This window comes from Bombina bombina, chromosome 7, assembly GCF_027579735.1.
Source record: "Bombina bombina isolate aBomBom1 chromosome 7, aBomBom1.pri, whole genome shotgun sequence".
NCBI classification, from domain to species: Eukaryota; Metazoa; Chordata; class Amphibia; order Anura; family Bombinatoridae; genus Bombina; species Bombina bombina.
This window is the reverse complement of record NC_069505.1, coordinates 340,604,975-340,627,472: the sequence shown is the minus strand read 5'-3', so window position 1 is coordinate 340,627,472 and position 22,498 is coordinate 340,604,975. Positions and strand designations below refer to the sequence as shown.

General features: G+C 36.7%; 1 protein-coding gene across 1 annotated transcript in view; it reads left to right on the top strand.

Annotated features, from left to right (window-relative positions):
• ADAMTS9 (ADAM metallopeptidase with thrombospondin type 1 motif 9) overlaps nt 1-22,498 on the top strand; it is a 527,878-nt gene that overhangs the window by 149,005 nt on the left and 356,375 nt on the right. Inside the window, exons 12-16 of the mRNA XM_053721004.1 lie at nt 7,400-7,545; nt 9,242-9,423; nt 10,122-10,258; nt 18,557-18,674; nt 19,883-19,976. Coding sequence (XP_053576979.1) covers nt 7,400-7,545; nt 9,242-9,423; nt 10,122-10,258; nt 18,557-18,674; nt 19,883-19,976 — 677 coding nt within the window. The remainder of the gene's footprint in view (nt 1-7,399; nt 7,546-9,241; nt 9,424-10,121; nt 10,259-18,556; nt 18,675-19,882; nt 19,977-22,498) is intronic.

Genomic DNA, 22,498 nt, shown 5'->3' with positions numbered 1-22,498 from the left:
GGTTGGATCTAGCACATAGTTTTGCAAATCAAGAGCAGTTCAGGGATGCACCTCTTGAAAAACCTGGAGGATTCCATTTAATTTTCCTTTTAACATAAATTTAAATGCTCTGTCACTCCACCAGCATCCCAGTGGCAAACCCCTCCCATTTACAATTAAGATAAGGTAAATACACAAACTGATCTTACAATAATAAAAATGTTGTCATAAATGCATTTTCACTTTTATTAGAACACTAATGTGACTTTGTTATCATGTATTTAAGGGGTTAAATTAAGTGGAGTGCAGCCAGGCCAGGAAGCGGCCAGTAACTGCTGGCTACATGTGTATGCAGCTTCTGATTGGTTCAGCAAAGAACTGTAGCTTCTGTGTATGAATAAACAAATGGCTCTTTTAATTAAAAGAGCACTAAAGTAAAAATGTAAGTTTCGTGATTCAGATAAAGCATGCAATTTAAACAAAAAACAAACAAGCTTCCCAGTGATCTTTTATTGTCAAAAACGTGCAGATTATTTTCTTTCTGATGCTACTATTGAACTGCAAAAGTGCTTAGTATATACATATATGGATTGTGTGATTGGCTGATAACTGTCACATAATACAGGGGGAGGAAAAATTGGATTAACTGAAATTTGCAAGAAAATATTCTACTTCTCATTTGAAAGTACAGGTATACCCCGCTCATACAGCAGGTTAGGGACCGGAGCCCCGCTGTAAAGTGAAAACCGCCTTAAAGTGAAACAAGGCGGTTTTAGCTTTTTTTTACTTGCCAGTGTGTTTAAAAACTTGAAAACATGTTTGAACTAACATATATTTGGGGTGCAATAGTGCTGTTTAGTTTAACACTAGCACAGCACAGTATTCAATTAATATTCAATAAATACTGTACCTGTAAAATAGTGACAATTACTGTAGTAAAATTTGCCAGACTATAAAACTGAGACACAGATTGCCCTGTAATGCTGTAAACAAAGTGAACTGCTCATAACAAAATGGTGCCAGTCACTTTTCTCGCAATCGCACAAAGATTACAGCACTGTTTCAAAATCCTTGGAGGTTGAACTTCAGCTCCACAAAGCGCTGTATTAGCGAATCGCTGTAAAGTGAAGCGCTGTAAAGTGAGGTATACCTGTAAGTGCTATTGCATTGTCTATTTATTGCACATAAAAATATTAGTGGGTAGCGGAGGAACTGTGTATGTTCACTTTTAAAAACACATTAATATTTTTTTTTTTAAAGAACAATTGATACATATTTTTAATAGGTTTATATATTGTTTTGTTCATGAAAGAGGCATTATGGATCTGAAGATTATATGTTATAGAAGAAACAACAGAGTCACAAAATCCAGCCGTGTAAATGTGCAAAATTCCGGAGTCTCTTTATGTTTTTCCCACAGTTACACATCGCTGCTTTTGAATCACAGCCCTAGGGAAAGATCTAAAAGATGCATTGTGGTGAACCGTCCCTGCTGTTTCCTTTATCAAAAGTGAAGCTATAAAATTGCCCCCTTGTAGTAGTACAAACAATGATAGGGGGTAATATATCTGCTTCCCTTGTTTGTGTATTGTTAAAGGGTAGAATTGCATAATAAATAAGTGAGTAATAAAAAAAACAATGCAGTAGCACTGACTCTGAATATTTAATGAGCAGATTTTTTTTGACAAATATTAAAATTTACTTCAAATTGCTGGTCCTCCTGTATCATGTGATAGTCATCAGCCAATCACAGACTCATGTAGATATACATTGGGAACTCTTGCACATGCTAAGTAGGAACTGGTACCTCACAAAGTGTGCATATTAAAAGACTGGGGGGCCGAATTCTCAAGCTCCGAATGGAGCTTAATGCCCCTGTTTCCACGTGAGCCTTCAGGCTCGCCGGTAACAGCAGTTAGGAAGCAGCGGACTAAAGACATCTGCTCCATCTGCTCTGAGGCTGCGGACATCAATCCGCCCGATCCTATACGATCAGGCTGATTGACACCGATTGGCCGTAGGGGGCAATATTGCACAAGCAGTTCACAAGAACTACCTATGCAATGATAAATCCCGACAGCGTATGCGCTACATCGTATCATGTCCGCTCACGCTTTCATAAATCGACCCGTGTCCCAATTTGATAATAAAATGTCTCTTAAAACTGCATGCTCAGTCTGAATCATGGAAGTTTCATTTTGACATCAGTGTCTCTTTAAAATGTATTATAGCTCCCAAACTTTCTGCAAATTATTAAAGTAAATGTAAAGTTAAATGAATGAGTGCCCAGTTTTTAAAAATACTATTAAAAACAGGGGCACCTTAATTCATTAAACTTTACATTGCAGCATTTTTTTTAAAAATACTTATCTTTTTCTTTAGAAATCCCAGACCGACGATTCTCCGCCCGCAGCTCCTCTGTACTTAGCACTTCAATGATGAAACCGGCTTCCTCCAATCATGGCGTGCACGCCGAGGCGTCCATCTCGTGAGGCCACGCCGTGATTGGAGGAAATTGGTTGGCTGCACATATATATTGGTGGCTGCACATATATCCCTCATGTTATTGGCTCACCCATGCATTGCTGTTTTTTCAAGGATACCAAGAGAATGAAGCAACTTATATAATAGAAGTAAATTGGAAAGTTGTTTAAAAGTGTAAATCATGAAACAAAATGTTTAAGATTTTTAGGCATCAAATTACTTTATTTTTCATGGACACAATATTTTCAGTTGTTAAAACAAAGATGTTTAAATGCATTATAGAAGATTCAAGAGTTCCACTTTAGGGAATGACGGACAAGGTTTCCAACATGAAACTTAGCAGTGAGCAGGTGGGACAGGGGGCACTGTATGTCCAATGCTCATTTATAGTATTACACAAGTTATGCAAGAGCAAGGCCTGTCAATCACCCTTAACTCCACCTCATAGACTGCTGCTCCTTATATTGCGGTAAACAGACTCTCATGAGCGAGCCCCCTGCACCTCAAGGACTCCAAAGTACAGTTTGCTGCTTAGTACATATCTCAAAAGTAGAACTTGAACTCAAGATGGTCCAAACGCTCAGGTTTAGACTGGTGGTAACTATTTTACACAGTTTACAAAAACAATGGAAACTAGGACTGTATGTTTAAAGGGACACTAAACCCAATGTTTTTCTTTCATGATTCAGATAGAGCAGGCAATTTTAAGCAGCTTTCTAATTTACTCCTATTTTCAAATTGTCTTTGTTCTCTTGGTATCTTTATTTGAAAAGCAAGAAAGCAAGCTTAGGAGCCGGCCCATTTTTGGTTCAGCACCTGGGTTGCGCTTGCTGATTAGTGGCTATATGTACCCACCAATCAGCAAGCACGATCCAGGGTGCTAAACCAAAAATGGGCCGGCTCCTTAGCTTAGATTGATGCCTTTTCAAATAAAGATGCCAAGAGACTGAAGAAAATTGATAATAGGAGAAAATTAGAAAGTTGCTTACAATTGCATGCTTTATCTGAATCATGAAAGAAAAAAATTGGGTTTAGTGTCCCTTTAATTTGCAACACACAATAGATAATATATCTAAAGAACAACTGTTCAGTTCTGTGTCAGCTGGCAGTCTAGTAGCTTGTAAAATAAATATGCAAAATATATAAGATACATTATTTAATTTTGGAGAAATAGTTAATTTTTTTACACTAAAATAAATATCGGAGAAATTGCTGACAATTTACGTAATTCGGAATGTACTTTTTAAGTGCACAAGGCAACTGTTGTAATCTTTGCCTTCACAGATCTAATAGCTAGTTTTACAAGTAGTGAGTTAGGTGTTGTGTTAGAGCGTAATTCAAAATACCTCTGTAAAATGTAGGGCTTTTTAAGACCTAAAGTAAACCCTTTTTATTGTTATGTATTTGTATAGCCCCGCAAAATTTTGTCTTGCTGGGTACAGAGATAGAGGTATACAATGACAAGGACTTGTGATAAGTTATAAAAACATAACATACTAACTAAATATAGTACCAGGAGGAAGAGGGCTCTGCTACGGAGAGCTTACAGTCTACAGAGACATAAGGATTGTGGTAACTTGTCACATGCATTGAAGTTGCAGCAGTGAGTCAAGCCAGTTAATTTATTATTTTGGTTAGGATTAAAAAACAGATAGGAGATGGTAAGTCTCTCTGAATAGGTGTTTTTTTAAAGAGCGTCTGAAGCTATACAAGGTTGGAGACAGTCTTATGGGGAATAGACTTCCAGAGGACAGGAGCAGCGTGTGAGAAATCTTGGAGGTGGGATAGGGACATAGACATAATAGTAGTGGTCTAAGGTTAGAGGTTGATTAAAGAGGACATGTTGGGGAATATTTGGAGATAAGAGAGGAAATATAGTTGGGAGTGAGACTGTTAAGTGCTTTGTAAGGCAGGGTTAATTTTTTGAATAGTATTCTGTAGTGTATGGGGAGCCAGTATAGAGACTAGCAGAGTGAATCAGCTGATGTAGATCGGCGACTTAGGTGGATGAGTCTAGCTGAAGCATTCATAATAGATTAGAGGAGCAGAGGCGGTGTTTGGGATGGCCGTTTAAAAGTAGCAGTAGTCAGTGCGAGTAGTTTCTTGCAAGGTCTGGAAGTGATGCGTAGGTTTTGGTGAGCGCTTGTATATGTGGATTGAATGTGAGTTTAGAGTCAAGTGTGACCCCCATGACAGTGCTGCTGTCCACTGTCCATTATAATAGTATAGGGTGCCCTCGAAAAAATGACAAATGATTCTCCGGTAAACCATCCACTTGTAATACCAAATGGTGCGCTATTCTTTTAGCCACCCAAGTCACACTATGTTGGTTACACTCATCTTGCAATTTAGCCCCATCTCAGTGAAACCTACAGGGGTAAATTCATATTTTCAATGTGCTTCCGTTTCTTTAGGAGATAGCAAAACTATGTCCCGCTAAGCAGAAGAAGATGATTTTAACATAAGTTGTCCATAAAAATAAACAACAGCAGCTAGTTTCTAGTACTTAGTCGGAAATGTAAGCGTTGAAGAAATTGCAACCTTTTTTTGTGAGACTTATTATTTTGCCAGTGATGGACTCTCCGATCTTCGTTAGAGAAATATCCCAAAGATTTATATAAAGATAAATCCAAAGCATTCCTCTGATAAAGAGTGCCTAGCTCAAAGAGATTTGCTACGAATGGGCAATTGCAAACAAAATGCCCATCCTCGATGTAATTATTGCTATAAAATTTGAAATGGCACTTAGAGATAAGGTAGGAATTTCATTCTTTCAGAGAACAAAAATTCCATTCATGCACTTCAAGAAAAAAAAAACCTAAAATATTGAGTTACACACATTGTTGAAAATGATTGTCTCTCTCATGACCCGCAGGTAGAACATGCATGGTTAAAGATTGTTCAAGTATGGGAAACAGAACATTTTTGCTTGGTTCATTATAGTGAATAAAACAGAACACATCTTTATTTCATTTCTTTACAAATAAAACTTCCTGTGTGATTTATTCTTAAAGGGATATAAAACCCAAATTGTTTCTTTCATGATTCGGATAGAGAATACAATTTTAAACAACATTTCAATTAACTTATATTATTATTTGCTTTATCATAGACGTAAATTGGAAAGTTGTTTAAAATTGTATGCTCCTTGTAACTCGTGAAAGAAAAAAAAATTGGGTTTCATGTCCCTTTTAAAGTAACTGCAAACAAAGTTATATAATCATTCCCCATTTCTGTTAATCTTTTCCTTGCATATAATTTTCTATCTGCACAATCTTCTGCATACATTTTTTAGTAAATTGTCCTCACACAATGCCGCTTGGGACACTCCCATTCATGCAGAATATTCTTATGTGTCAGCCCCGCCCACAATCTTTTTGGCTCCCGCCCCCTTTCTTGTCCCAGCAAGAGTGTTCATGGCTCTGTCATTAAACCAAGCATGCATGCGCATTTCAAATCAGTTTCTTGTGACTCTAATGTAAACAGTGGATCGTGATGCATATAATATTGCAATCCACTGTTTTATTTTCATTACTCAATTTGTTTTTTGTCTTTGGTGGAGCATTTTCATTTATTTATTATTTTTGTTATTAAAAATGTTTGTTTTGTTCTGAGGGGTAAAAAAAAAAAAAAGAATGCTAGATATAATTATGCATTCAAAGTAATGATTAGTCTGAGAATAACACGTAGATGTATTTTTTTAAGTTTCATTAGCTGTTTAAATATTGACAAAATAAGTGTAAAGTTTTAGTGTCTATAAAACAGTGGGAGCTGCCATGTTGTAACTTAGGTTACCTTCTCTGCTGTGGCCAATTAGAGACAGTTATAAATAGGTCCCTAGAGTGTGCAGCTAATGGCTGTGTGGAATATAACAGAGTTCTGCACTTCCATTTCTATCAGGAACTGAAAAGCTCACAATTTCAGAATGGAATTACAAGAAAAGGGGACAAAATAAATAATATATTGTAGAGTTTTTTTTTATATACCATTTATCATTTTATGTTACCATCTCAAAGTGTTTAATGTCCCTTTAAGCTATCTCCCAGTAGTAAAATGCTGCTCCTTCAAAAAAGGATGTCAAGAGAATGAAGCAACTTTAACCCTTTAAGTGCTAAGCTTAAATTTTTCCTTGTTTTTTACTATTTAAAAAAAAAAATCCTCAAGACTTATACCATTGGAAAGGTTAGGTGATTGCGCGTGACGTCACTGCACGTAATGGGAAGCCCCGGCGATGCCTTTAGCTATACAGTCCCAATCGCCGAGGTGGGAGTCGATGGGAGCCACCAGATTGCTCTAAAGGTGGTTGAGCTAGCGCTCAAGGGATACTAAAGCCACATTTTTTCCTTTCATTATTCACATAGAGCAGCAATTTTAAGCAACTTTCCAATTTATTCCTATTATCAATTTTTCTTTGTTTTCGTGCTATCTTAATTTAAAAAAGCAGGAATCTAAGCTTAAGAACCGGCCCATTTTTAGTTCAGCACCTGGGTACTCACTCAACCATGCTTTTGATAGGCCAATTGTGTTGTCGTTCAAAAATCATCTACATTGATTGGTTGAAATCGATGTCCCTCAAGATCCAATCCTGTAGCACTTTTTGTGTCCGACCATCAGACTGTATAATGACCTGCTCCTTCACACACTGCGGTAGATAAAAACCATACGCTACTCACGCCCAGTGTTGAGATTGTGTAACTTGACCACATCATTTTGATCAAATCGGCCGCGATCTACCAGCAGCGCCTTCGGGATCTACTTGTAGATCCCAATCTACCTATTGGGCACCCCTGCACTAAGGCATCCACTGTATTTATTATATATGTATTTTTTAATTAATTTCTTTTTTTTTCAGATACACAATTAATTGCTAAAAAATAAAATAAAAGTTAAAATGCGTTTTTATTTAATTTTTGTTTGTTTGTTTTTTTAACAATAGCACTGCAAGTATGGAGTTTGTATTCCCAAAGAACGTGATTTGCGCGTAGTTGATGGATCTTGGGGATCGTGGAGCCCATTTGGTGCCTGTTCAAGATCCTGTGGTGGTGGCATAAAAACTGGAATCCGAGAGTGCAACAAGCCAGAGTAAATTTATTTATGTATTTATTTATCAATCTAGTTATGTATGTGTTTATTTAATCTGCCTTTTAGTTAAAGGGATATGAAACCCAAAAATGTTATTTTTTTTATTTAAACAGAACAAACTATTTCTAAAAAAAATTCCAATTTACTTCTTTTATCAAATTTGCTTAATTCCATGATATTCTGTGTTGAAGAGATACCTAGGTAGGAATTTGGAGCTCTACATGGCAGGAAATAGTGCTGCCCTCTAGTGCTCTTGCAAATTGGATGACAATCTTGCAAAACTCCTGCCATATAGTGATCCAATGTGTCGGATCTTGATCTTACTTCCCTGCTTTTTCAACAAAAGATACAAAGAGAACTAAGAAAAATTGATAATAGAAGTAAATTAGAAAGTTGTTTAAAATCACATGATCTATCTGAATCATGAAAGAAAATGTTGGGTTTCATGTCCCTTTAAATTTTACATGTGCATCTTTTCATACAAAGAAATTAGATGCTGATCATTGTTTGCACCAGATACTTTGTTGCAGCGATGCTAGAGGGTGTTAGTTCATGTGTGCCATATAGATAGCATTGTGCTCATGCCTGTGGAGTTACTTATGAGAGGGCACTGATTGGCTAAAATGCAATTCTGTCAAAAGAAATGAGATAAGGGGGCAGTCTGCAGAGGCTTAGATACAAGGTTATCACAGATTTAAAAAGTATATTAACATAACTGTGTTGGTTTGCAAAACTGGGGAATGGGTAATAAAGGGATTATCTTTATTTTTAAACAAAAACAATTCTCTAGTAGACTGTCCCTTTAAGTGCAGCAAGGCAGACATAAAAATGCTCATAGAACTAGGTTATGATGCAGAGTTAAAGGTGCAGTAAACACTGGGTATTATTACAGACATTTCTCTTTTGTTATAGAATAATACATCAGCCAAGTCTAAAGGTTTCTGAAACAAATTAAAAGGACAGTAAAGTCAAAATTAAAGGGACAGTCCACTCCAGAATTTTTATTGTTTAAAAAAATAGATAATCCCTTTATTACCCAACCTCCAATTTTGTATATCCAACATGGTTATATTAATATGCTTTTTACCTCTGTGATTACCTTGTATCTAAGCCTCAGCAGACTGCCAATTTATTTCAGTTCTTTTGATGGACTTGCATTTTAGCCAATCAGTGCCCTCTCATAAGTAACTCCACGGTCGTGAGCACAATGTTATCTATATGGCACACATGAACTAGTAACACCTTCTAGCTATGAAAAACTGTCAAATGCATTTAGATAAGAGACGGCCTTCAAGGGACTAGAAATTAGCATATGAGCCTACCTAGGTTTAGCTTTCAACAAAGAAAAGTCCCGATGTAAACAAACAAGTAAAAATTGAAATCACGCGATCGTGTGATATCAATTATAGGATTGCATCAGGGGGAGTACCTATGTCGCTAGGCACTCCCTCCGGCCCGCAATTCCATTCAGGAAGCGTCTTTGGCTTCAGCTTCAGTAAAGTCAAACGGCTGGAACGTTCTATGCCGGTCTAAGGGAGCTAAAGCCCAGTGCAGTTAGGACGGCAAAGAACATCTTAAGGGCAGGAAGGGGTTAATTAAAATAATTGAAATACTATTGAACACAAATGTAATTAAATAGCTACTAAAAACAATCTGACTTATTTTGCTATCATCCTTTCTTACATGATTGCTGCAGACCTAAAAATGGCGGTAAATATTGCGTTGGACGCCGAATGAAATTTAAATCGTGCAATACTGAACCGTGTGCCAAGCAAAAGAAAGACTTTAGGGAAGAGCAGTGTGCAGACTTTGATGGGAAGCATTTTAATATTAACGGACTACCTCCTAATGTGCGCTGGGTTCCAAAATATAGCGGAAGTAAGTATTTCTGGCTCATAATTCTAGACTCGTGCCGCACTGAATATTCGTGAGCTGCACTATTCAGTATTTGGTTAGTTTAAAATTAACTTAATATTCGTTAACATTAATGTTCTCTACTTCTGTCACCTTTGATACTTAACCTGTAGCGTGCTGGGGAGCTGCGCTAATCCTTTTCGTCTTCATAGACTCCCTAGCTGCGCTAATGCCCCTATAAGTGCGGCAAGTGCAACAAGTGCATTCGCTTGCGGATCCTTTCTCCTTTAGCACGGGGGGGGGGGGCGTGCTAATCCGTCCCTTCTTTCTCCTATTAGGCCCTGGACTCTGTAAAGAAGGTCGGATTAGCGCACCCCCTGTCTGCGCTACAGGAGAATGGATCCACCACGCTAATGTACCTGTAGTGTGCTGGGGAGCTGCGCTAATAGGGGCATTAGTGTGGCCCTAGAGGGCCACACTCTACAGGTAAGTAATACATCTAATTTAAAGAATAACAAACATACTCATTAATTATATTCATTATTCTTTAAATTAGTTAAGTGCATACATTCGGATATTAATTTTGTTAAAATTAAATGAATATCTGCATTTTCATTACAAATTGGTATTCGTAACAAAACAAATGCACATCCCTTGTATCTTTCATTTCTTCATGTCTTCATCACACAGCTTTTACTTTTAATGTGGTTTTGCTTTTACAGTATTAATGAAAGATCGGTGCAAGCTTTTTTGCCGTGTAGCAGGAAGTACGGCCTATTACCAACTCAGGGACAGAGTCGTTGACGGAACATCATGTGGGCCAGACACTAATGATATCTGTGTGCAAGGATTGTGTCGGGTAAATATTTATTACATACTTCCTGAATTATAATATATGGTCTACAAGCGCTTTAACAGCACTCTTTGTAAAATAAAGGGACATGAAAATCTGTTAAAAAAGACAAAGTTGACCACAACCATTTCTGTAGTATTCTTGCATTAACAAAATGGCTTCTTTTTTCACGTTATTAATGCTCTATTAATAACGGTAGAGTTTTGATTAAAGGGCCATTATAGGAGTTACACATATAGTAAAAAAAAAAGGGCATTTGTTTAATAATACATTTTTTACTCTAAAATATCCCTTTAAATGTGGACAAAATGGAGATTTAAATAATAAAAACAGGAACATGCAGTAGAAAGTATTACCTCACCACCAAAACTACCCTCTTGTCATAATGCATAACTTTTTGGCATCTTTAGTTGGTACCTTAAGATATTAAACGTTCAAATCCCCCTTAATTCCTACATGTTCACCAATAAAGCTCTGAATAAGTCATTAAAACAATAAACTCATTTTTTTTTACATATATTACGTTCCACTGATAACTTTAGAATTAGTTAAAGATTCCGAATAATCACATTATTATTATCATTATCATTAAATATTACTGGATTTATGAGGTGGTGAAATGTTCGTTCAATAGGCAATGCATTTACAGCTTTAAAGGGACACTGTACCCAAAATTATTTCTTTCAGGATTCAGATAGAGCATGCAATTTTAAGCAACTTTCTAATTTACTCCTATTATCAATTTTTCTTCATTCTCTTGCTATCTTTATTTGAAAATCAAGAATTTAAGTTTAGATGCCGGCCCATTTTTGGTGAACAACCTGGGTTGTCCTTGCTGATTGGACAACACCAATAAACAACTGCTGTCCATGGTGCTGAACCACAAATTGGCTGACTCCTTAGCTTAGATGCCTTCTTTTTCAAATAAAGAAAGCAAGAGAACAAAGAAAAATTGATAATAGGAGTAAATTAGAAAGTTGCTTAAAATTGTTTGCTCTATATGAATCACAAAAGAAAAAAATTGGGTTCAGTGTCCCTTTAAGTTTATGCTAGTTTATTAGTGACAGCGGTACCGTTTTGTCTCTTATATTTTAAACAGGTTAATATGTCGAGTGTTTGTACGCTCACTGGTTTTGCTATATTGCAGAAGGTTAAATAAATATTTTTTTTTCTATTTACGAGTGCTGTATATCCTCTCTTTCAAAGGGTAGAATTGTATATCCTTTGGTTCTTTCCTTTTTTTGTTTATTATTACATTTAGCTCTGAGGATTGCACCGTGAAACATTTTGGAACATAGTAATATTTATACCTCTCTCCTTTATCTATTTTATATTTGTATTTTGTGCCTATGTTAGAGTGGGCTGTTTTATAGAAGGAGATTTGTCTGGTTTGGTTTGTTTTTTTTATAATAATTTGTTGTATAAGATTTTGAAGTCATTTTGAGTGATGCTAGAATCCTTCACACTGGAACTCGTTCTATGAGCCACATGAACTGTTATAAAATAGAAGATGGCGGGGGCTACCTATGGGAGCCAGGAATCCAGGGCCTAATTTTAAGGCCCCAGTGGCTTCCTGGCACCTGGGTTTGTTGAGCCCTGCTGTAGGATATAGCACCATCCAAGCAATGTTCCAAAATAGACACTCCAGAAAAAAATACCATATTTTAAATGTAAACTTTTACAGATTATAAAATATTGGTAAATGACAAAAAGAAAAAAACTCTAAAAATAATTAGTTTAAATTACAAAGTAAATGTGCTTTTTTTTCTCTTTTTTGTGTGCCATGAAATGTCATTTGTGCTCTCTTAAAGGGACACTGAACCCAATTTTTTTCTTTCATAATTCAGATAGAGCATGACATTTTAAGCAATTTTCTAATTTACTCCTATTATCAATTTCTCTTTGTTCTCTTGCTGTCTTTATTTTAAAAGCAGCCAGCCCATTTTAGGTTCAGCACCATGGATACCGCTTGCTTATTGGAGGATTACATTTACCCACCAATAAGTAAGCATAACCCAGGTTCTCAACTAAAAATGGGCCGGTTCCTATGCATCACATTCCTGCTTTTTAAATAAAGATAGCAAGAGAACAAATAAAAATTGATAATAGGAGTAAATTAGAAAGTTGCTTAAAATTGCATGCTGTACCTGAATCATGAAAGAAAAAATTGGGGTTTAGTGTCCCTTTCAGTTTAGACAGTAATCTGTTACATTTACTTTGGCATTTTAATTGTGCTGTTTAAACAGGTGGAGGCAGATAAAAACAGTATTTAGGATATATTGTTTCATGCTAGGGTGAATATATAGGAGGTTAATGCAGTAATTTAAGTCTCTCACTTCTATACTCTGCTGCTCTTGTAAGATCACATAGCTGAAACAGCCAAAGTTGTTGTAACATCCATTAATGCAAAGATAGAAAATTAATGGATCGTTTTACTCAACGATTTTCAATCATCCATGAAAAAAGAACAGCTGACTTTTTTATTTATTTTTTTATAAAAAAAATGCAAATAATAGCTGTTTAAAGGGATAGTCTAGTCAAAATTAAACTTTCATGATTCATATAGAGTATGCAATTTTAAGCAACTTTCTAATTTACTATTATAAATTTTTCTTTTTTCTATCTTTATTTGTAAAAAGCAAGAATTTAAGCTTAGGAGCTGGAGTTGGTTGTGTAAAGCTGACAAATGGGTAGTAACGGCATTATCTTTTTTTAAATAATAACAATGTTGGTGTTGACTGTCCCTTTAATGTCAGACAATTGATCTAATGAATTTCACACCACATATTGTTTTATTATAGACTCAGTAGCACCAAGCTGCAGTTAACTTTTAGATGAGAAACAAAAATGGACAGTAAATCATTAAAGGGACAGTCAACACCAAATTGTTTGTTGTTTTAAAAGATAGATACCTTTATTACACATTCCCCAGTTTTGCACAGCCAACAGTTATAATAATATACTTTTTACCTCTGTGATTAACTTGTATCTAAGCCTCTGCAAACTGCTCCTGTTCTAAAATAAGAATAATAAGAATGTGTCTACCACGTCACTTCCAGTGACGTGAATCAGCTGCTTGAGGTTTGTGGCACAACCTCCTTAAAACAGCTGATTTACACAGGTCGAGGAAATATATGGCACCACACGTTACTGGTTGCAAAATCAGACGGAACAAGCTGTCTGTCACCGGATTTTATAACCAGAAAGTGTGGCAGACGGGTCGCAGAATCTGTACACCACCACACAACGGCTGCAACGACTTGCACAGCTATTAACCCCTTATAACTCAGTCAATAAGTTTAGCCAGTCCCTTCACTGTGTAACAATCTGAGGGGGGAGTATTTGAAACAAGTTATCTCTTTTTGTGAATAAGAAAAGATGATTGACAGAGGGTGACCGAGACTCACAAAAAGAGATAACTTGTTTCAAATACTGCCCCCCCCCTCAGATTGTTACACAGTGAAGGGACTGGATGAACTTGTTGACTGAGTATAAGGGGTTAATAGCTGTGCAAGTCGTTGCGACCCGTCTGGCGCACTTTCTGGTTACAAAATCTGATGACAGACAGCTTGTTCGGTCTGATTTTGCAACCAGTAACGTGCGCTCAGTGTGGTGTGACATATATTTCCTCGATCAGCTGTTTGTAGGAGGTTGGGCCTCTAGCGCATGCGCAGTGAGCGCCACAAACCTCCAGCAGCTGAATGTGTCCACCGGAAGTGACGTGGTGGGACACATTCCTATGGTAGACAACTTATTTTAGAACACCCCCTTATTTCAGTTCTTTTGACAGACTTGCATTTTTGCCAATCAGTGCTTACTCCTAGGTAAATTCACGTGCGTGAGGCCAATGTTATCTATATGACACACATGAAATAACGGCCTCTAGTAGTGAAAAACTGTCAAAATGCATTCACATAAGAGGCAGCCTTCAAGGTCTAAGAAATTAGCATATGAGCCTTCCTAGGTTTAGCTTTCAACTAAGAATACCAAGAGAACAAAACAAAATTGGTGATAAAAGTAAAATGGAAAGTTGTTTAAAATTGCATGCCCTATTTGAATCATGAAAGTTTATTTTGGACTTGACTGTCCCTTTAAATGTCATGCAATCTTTTGAAAAACATTTATTGCACTAAGTTTATGAAGAAGGTGAGTGTTAACATTTCATCTACCTATCGATCAGTGGTACCATTAATCATCTGTAGTAATAGCAAAAAAGATTTGAAAGCGTCCAAGGTAAATGTTCATATCAATAATATGAACATTATTATTGCAGCGAGTATAAGCCAGTCTAGGATTAAAGAGACAGTCAACACCCAACACATCCAGATTCCATATGTTTGTAACGCAAACGAACATCCGCCTGCACTGGCTCCCTTCTCTATTACGTCTATCCTTGTCCTAGTAATCCTTCCAAGTACATACGTTACTCTAGTCGAAATATGGCTGCCAAACTCCTTCCCCCTCCTCCTCCTTCCCCATCTCACTTCCAAATCACGCTCGTTCATGAAGGGATTGATGACGCGCACAATATGTCATTGCTCATGCGCATTTGTAAATCGGATCGTACACAGCAATCGGACTTGACGCATCCAATAAATTAGATTGGTGTTAAGTAATACGGTACTGTTAAAAATATAATACGTCAAAAACTATTTGGGAGAATAAAGTTCTGCTTTCTTGGTTCCTATTGAATCGCGCATGTGCAAAACGCTGTGAACGAGTTTGAAGATTCTGATCGAGGATTCCATTCTGATTGGAGGATGGATTGGAAGAGAAGGTTAGTACGTAACCGTGGGGGGAGTGTGCCATATTTAGACTACATTAATGTATGTATTTGGAAGGATTCCTAGGACAAGGATAGAGGTAATAGAGAAGCGAGCCGGTGCAGGCGGATCTTTGTTTGCGTTACAAACATATGGAATCCGGTTGTGTCGAGTGTTGACTGTCCCTTTAAATTCTCATCTCACTGAGCCCCCTCCGATAACCCAGTGTGTACGATCCAGACCAACCGCCAATCCAGGACCCATGGAACATACTACGAATAAGCATGACCAGAGAAAGCAGACTTCAATAAGGCTCAAAATGTAGGATTGTAAATGTAAAATGAAGCAATTGCATATTAAAAGACACTTTCTTTGTGTATTTTTTAAATGTTCCAATAAATATTTTTTTACATTGGTTTGCTTAGTGACTTGTAACATACAATTGCTTCATTTCACCCTAACAAATCCTACATTTAAAATCTCATTGATGTCTGCTTTCATCAGTCCTACTTATTCATAATTCTCTGTAACATCCGTCCCACATATTGAAGAATGCGCTCTGGCAACTCTGCACTAGAATCAAAAGCAACACAATGACAGATTGCTCATGCGCTGTAGTGCTGTCCAACCACTCATTGAGTTGCCTTTTTTAAAGAGACAGTAAAGTCAAATTTTAAATTAAATTGATTGGATAGAGCATGGCCCTTTATACTTCTATTATAAATTTTGCTTAGTTTTCTTGGTATCCTTTGTTAAATAGTATCCTAGTTGAGCTCAGTAGTGTGCACGTGTTTTAAGCCATCTGGAAGCAGTATTTGCAACATTGTTTGTAGTATAGTTACAAACACTGCTGCCATAGACTGCTATAGACACGTGCACGTTCATAAGCTCCTATCAGCCTACCAAGGTTTAGTCTTCAGCAAACAATACCAAGAGAACAAAACAAATTTGATAATAAAAGTAAATTGGAAACTTGTTTAAAATTGCATGCCCTATCTAAATCATGAACATTTATTTTTGACTTTACTGTCTCTTTAACCCCTTAATGACCGGACCATTTTTCAATTTTCTTACCCTTAATGACAATGGCTATTTTTACATTTCTGCAGTGTTTGCGTTTAGCTGTAATTTTCCTCTTACTCGTTTACTGTACCCACACATATTATATACCGTTTTTCTCGTCATTAAATGGACTTTCTAAAGATACCATTATTTTCATCATATCTTATAATTTACTAAAAAAAAATGATAAAATATGAGGAAAAAAATGGAAAAACACACACTTTTCTAACTTTGACCCCCAAAATCTGTTACACCATCTACAACCCACCAAAAAACACCCATGCTAAATAGTTTCTAAATTTTGTCCTGAGTTTAGAAATACCCAATGTTTACATGTTCTTTGCTTTTTTTGCAATTTATGGGGCAATAAATACAAGTAGCACTTTGCTATTTCCAAACCACTTTTTTTCAAAATGAGCGCTAGTTACTTTGGAACCCTGATATCTGTCAGGAATACCTGAATATCCTTGACATGTATATATTTTGTTTTAGAAGACATCCCAAAGTATTGATCTAGGCCCATTTTGGTATATTTCATGCCACCATTTCACCGCCAAATGCGATAAAAAAAAAAAAAAAGTTCACTTTTTCACAAATTGTGTCACAAACTTTAGGTTTCCCACTGAAATTATTACAAACAGCTTCTGCAATTATGCACAAATGGTTGTAAATGCTTCTCTGGGATCCCCTTTGTTCAGAAATAACAGACTTATATGGCTTTGTGGTTGCTTTTTGGTAATTAGAAGGCCGCTAAATGCCGCTGCGCACCACACATGTTTTATGCCCAGGAGTGAAGGGGTTAATTAGGGAGCTTGTAGGGTTAATTTTAGCTTTAGTGTAGTGTAGTAGACAACCCAAGTATTGATCTAGGCCCATTTTGGTATATTTTATGCCACCATTTCACCGCCAAAATGCGAGCAAATAAAAAAAAAAACTTTACATTTTTCACAATTTTAGGTTTCTCACTGAAATTATTTACAAACAGCTTGTGCTATTATGCAGAAATTGTTGTAAAAGCTTCTCTGGGATCCCCTTTGTTCAGAAATAGCAGACTTATATGGCTTTGGCGTTGCTTTTGGTAATTAGAAGCCGCTAAATGCTGCTGCGCAACCACACGTGAATTATGCCCAGCAGTGAAGGGGTTAAATTAGGTAGCTTGTAGGGAGCTTGCAGGGTTAATTTTAGAGATCAAGCCTCCCACCTGACACATCCCACCCCCTGATCCCTCCCAAAACAGCTCTCTTCCCTCCCCCACCCCACAATTGTTACCGCCATCTTAAGTACTGGCAGAAAGTCTGCCAGTACTAAATAAAAGTTTTTTTTTTTTTTTTAAATAAAAATTATAAAATATTTTAGTTGTGATGGACCCCCTGCCTTAGCACCAACCTCCCTGATCCCCCCCCCTCCAGCTCTCTAACCCTCTCCCTACCTAATTACCGCATCTTGGGTACTGGCAGCTGTCTGCCAGTACCCAGTTTGGCCCCACTGGCCAAACTATTTAAATTTTATTTATAACTTTTTTATTTGTATTTTTTATACAAATTTATTTCTGTAGTGTAGCAGCCCCCCCACAATACCCCCACCCCCTCCCCCTCCCAGATCCTTTTATATGTAAAAAAAAAAAATGTAACTTTTTTTTTTTAAACTTTTTTTTTTCCCCTTCCTTCATTGGTGTCAGTGTGGTAATGCGCGCACGTGCACGCGCATCCACGTGCACGCGCATTCACACGCACGCGCGCACATCGCACGCTCCCTCCTCCCACTGGGCAAAGGCACCATCGGCACCATCACTACCGGTGCAGAGAGGGCCACAGAGTGGCTCTCTCTGCATCGGAGGCTTGTAAAGGGGTATTGCAGGATGCCACCATATCGAGGCATCACTGCAATACCCTCAGAGCTGCTGGAAGTGATTGTGATCACTTCCAGCACTCTGTTAGACAACTGACGTACCAGGTACGTCCATTGTCATTAACTGCTTGTTAATGCATGACGTACCTGGTACGTCAGTTGTCATTAAGGGGTTAAATGGATACTAAACCCATTTTTTTTCTTTCATGATTCAGATAGAAGCAATGCAATTTTAAGCAACTTTGTATTTACTCCTAATATCAATTTTTCTTTGTTTTCTTGCTATCTTTATTTGAAAAAGCAGGAATGTAAGCTTTGTAGCCGTCCCATTTTTGGTTTAGCACCCTGGGTAGCGCTTGTTGATTGGTGGCTACATTTAGCCACCAATTCAGCAAGCGCTACCCAGGTGCTGAACCAAAAATGGCCGGCTCCCTAAGCTTACATTCCTTCTTAAGCAGTGGAAAAAGGATGCAAAATAAATAATGAATGTATATTGCAAATATATATCTATATTAGCATAATGTTAAACCAACATTCAAGAATTTATTTATTTACAATATATTTCATATTTTGTTTTTTGTTTTTTTATTTTTGTTATTTTTTTTTCTTTTTGCTTCTCATTTTTTTAAAGCAAGCTGGATGTGACCATGTCTTAAATTCGAAAGCCAGAAGAGATAAATGCGGTGTCTGTGGAGGGGACAATTCCTCTTGCAAAACTATTGCTGGAACATACAATATTGTACATTACGGTAAGGAACTTACATACACTATTGGGCATGGATATTTGTAAGAATGATAACAACCTATATGAATTCCAGAATGCTTTTACATACATTTAGATAGGTGAATAAATGCCAATATAAAATAGAAATATCAATATTCCTTCAATGTTATACACAATGGGGGCATTCAAATAATAACAGTGTATCACCGGGGGTAGCACTAGCCCTCCGCATAATGACTGGCTGATTATGTGCACCCCCCCATTGTGATCAGATTTCATTTGCCCAGGTTCCCACAGCTTTTGACCCCGCCCACAGAACACTCGTCCATGACACTCAACAAATCTCATTGACCTCCCGTCCCTGTTATGGTACCACCCAAAAAAAACACTGGTGAGCCTCTGGCAAGTGCCCTTCCATAAACAAAAATCTTGGAGATGCCACTTTGTTAGGAATAAAGAAGTGTGTAATTGGAGAGGTCTTTAAAAAGGATAGAAGGTCAAAATTAAAGGTGTGTGTGGTGAAATTTCAATTTTAAAGGGACACTGTACCCAAATTTTTTTTTTTCACGATTCAGATAGAGCATGCAATTTTAAGCAACTTTCTAATTTACTCCTATTATCAAATTTTCTTCCTTCTCTTGGTATCTTTATTTGAAATGCAAAAATGTAATTTAGATGCCCGGCCCATTTTTGGTGAATAACCTGGGTTATTCTTGCTGATTGGTGGATAAATTCATCCACCAATAAAAAAGTGCTGTCCAGAGTCCTGAAACAAAGAATAAGCTTAGATGCCTTCTTTTTCAAATAAAGATAGCAAGTGAACGAAGAAAATGTACTAATAGGAGTAAATTAGAAAGTTGCTTAAAATTGCATGCTCTATCTGAATCACAAAAGAATAAACTTGGGTTCAGTGTTCCTTTAAATAGAAGCATTTTTGCAATATAGTTCCAATAGCAAAAATGCTTCTAGTAAACGTTATTACTGTTTAAACCAGCATATGCAAAATATGCTAGGTGTGACTAGAAGATCAGGTTACAACCCCTTATCACACACAATTCAGACTAAGAAGAGGAATTATGTTATTCATTTGATTAAATCTATCCAAAAAATATCCGTCAACCGTCTGCCCCCAATAATATTATAATTTTTATAATATTATAATATTATAGCATGCAAATGTCCCTTTAAAAATGACATAAATAATTTTTAAAATACTTGTCACTTGTTTTAAAGGCTACAATACTGTTGTTCGAATTCCAGCTGGTGCTACGAATATCGATGTGCGACAGCACAGTTACTCAGGGAACCAGAAGACGACAACTACCTGGTAAGGTTCAATTCTCTTTCTGTTCCATGTAGATGATGTAATAGTGAGAGCAGACAGCTTTGTTCATACATTTAGCAGACACCACCGTCTTCTAATAAAATATTTTGTCCTTAAAGGGACAGTAAATCAAAATTAAACTTTCATGATTCAGATAGATGTAGTTTTAAACAACCTTCCAATCTAGTTCTATTATAAATTGACTTTGTTCTTTTGGTATCCTTTGTTGAAGGCTAAAACTAAGTAGCCAGATATGAGCTTAGGAGCGTGCACGAGTCTATAGCAGTCTATGGATGCAGTGTTTGTAACTATGCATAGTAGATGACTTAAGACACGAAAACGCTCCTGAGTGCACCTAGGATTACTTTTTAACCAAGGATATCAAAAGAACTTAGTAAAATTGACAATAAAAGTAAGTTGGGAAGTTGTTTCAAATTTCATGCTCTATCCAATCAATTTGTTTAATTTTGACTTTACCGCCCCTTTAACTAACATTAATTAAATAGAGTTATGAATATTTTTGTAGTTTGTCGAGGTGATTCATACATTATAGTAGGTCTCTGAATCATAATTTAATAATCATATAAAACAAATAAATAAAATATTGAATAAATATAAAAAAATGTATTTTTAAATTGCATTTAAATTTGTAACAAAATTGTTCTGCAAAAATTGTATCTTATGGAAAAATTAAAACTATATTGAAATTACACAGGAAAAATAACTGTTTAATGTACACAGCAAAAGCATATTAAAACTGCACCACTCATGTAAAAAATGCTTTAAAATTCATACATATAATACAAAATTCAAATCCAAGCGTATTTTTTTCCTTTTTGTAAAATGAGTTTCCCCACCTCTGCTAGTGCGATGAACAGGGGTGTTCCATGGACGTAACTGAAATTTCTCTGCCGGGTCTGGCGTGTTCTCTAAACATTTGTAAAATTATTTCAGCAATACAGCCTCTTACTGGCTGTACTGCTCAGACTATATCCAAAATGAAAAGTACTGCAATAGCGATTGGATCCGAGCCTACAAAACATGCATTAAAATAGATTACAAAATATACATTTTATATGCTGTATTCTTCTGTATATAAATTGTTTGTACTGTTAAAGAAATGTTTTGAATGACATTATGAGCTGTAAAGGCTAAACAAATATTTTGAATCCACTGTAGTGCCAATAGATAACCTCAGAATTTGGTGTGTGACAGTCTATTTGAAAACTGTTATTGTCTATAAAAAGATAGATAATTCCTTTATTACCCATTCTCCAGTTCTGCATAACCAACACTGTTCTATTAATATAATTTTTACCTCTATGATTACCTGGTCGTCATCCACGCAAGGCGTTCAGAGTGGATGATGATCATGTGTCGTCATCAAGGGGGGGCAGGGCTAATCGAAAAAACCCCCCTGCATGCTTCCTGGAAACTACAAAGTGGCCAAATGGGGGAATCAATCACCAAGTCCCAAAACCAGGAAGTGCACAGTAACTGCAACAATGGATGGTAATTTTTTAAACCCCTCAAAACTCAGCTCCCTTAAATCCTAGAGGCCCGAATATATTATGAACTAATGAAGTCTATATAAAGTATTTTTTTATTAAAAATGGAATTAAAGGGCCAGTAACCCCACCAAATAAGGTTATATAATAATGCACACAGTGCAGAATTATATAACTTTAGCCTAGCGTCACGTTTCTTAAGCAGCGTATAGCCATTAAACTGAATGTGCTCGCTCCCGCTCGGGTATGGTAGCGAGAGCGAGCTACATTCAGTTTATGGCGCGATCGGGCGTGCTGTGACTAGACAGCGTGCCCGATGCGCTTAGGTAAAAAACAGACCCGCTCAGGTAGAACCAGGAGCGGCGTTCTGAAAAATAGATTATCGTAGCGAAATATCTTTGCTATACGCTGCTTAAGAAACGTGACGCTAGGCTAAAGTTATATAATTCTGCACTGTGTGCATTATTATATAACCTTATTTGGTGGGGTTACTGGCCCTTTAAATATATAATTAAAGTCAGCTTAGGACAGGCATTGCACTACTGATTCAAAGCTGAACACAGGCATTGAGCCAGTAAGGTTGACCTATATGTGTAGCCACCAATCACCAGCCTCAATAAAGGGACAGTCAAGTCCAAAAAAAAACTTTCATGATTCAGATGGAGTATGTAATTTTAAACAACGTTCCAATTACTTTTATCACCATTTTGCTTTGTTCTCTTGGTATTCTTATTTGAAAGCTAAACCTAGGAAGTTCATATGCTAATTTCTTAGACCTTGAAGGCTGCCTCTGCATTTGACAGTTTTTCACCACTAGAGGGTATTAGTTCATGTGTTCATATAGATAACATTGAGCTCATGCTGTGAATTTAAGGAGGAGTGAGCACTGATTGGCTAAACTGCAAGTCTGTCAAAATAACTAAAATAAGGATGGCAGTCTACAGAGGCTTAGATACAAGGTAATTACAGAGGTAAAACATGTTTTATTATAAATGTGTGGTTATGCAAAACTGGGGA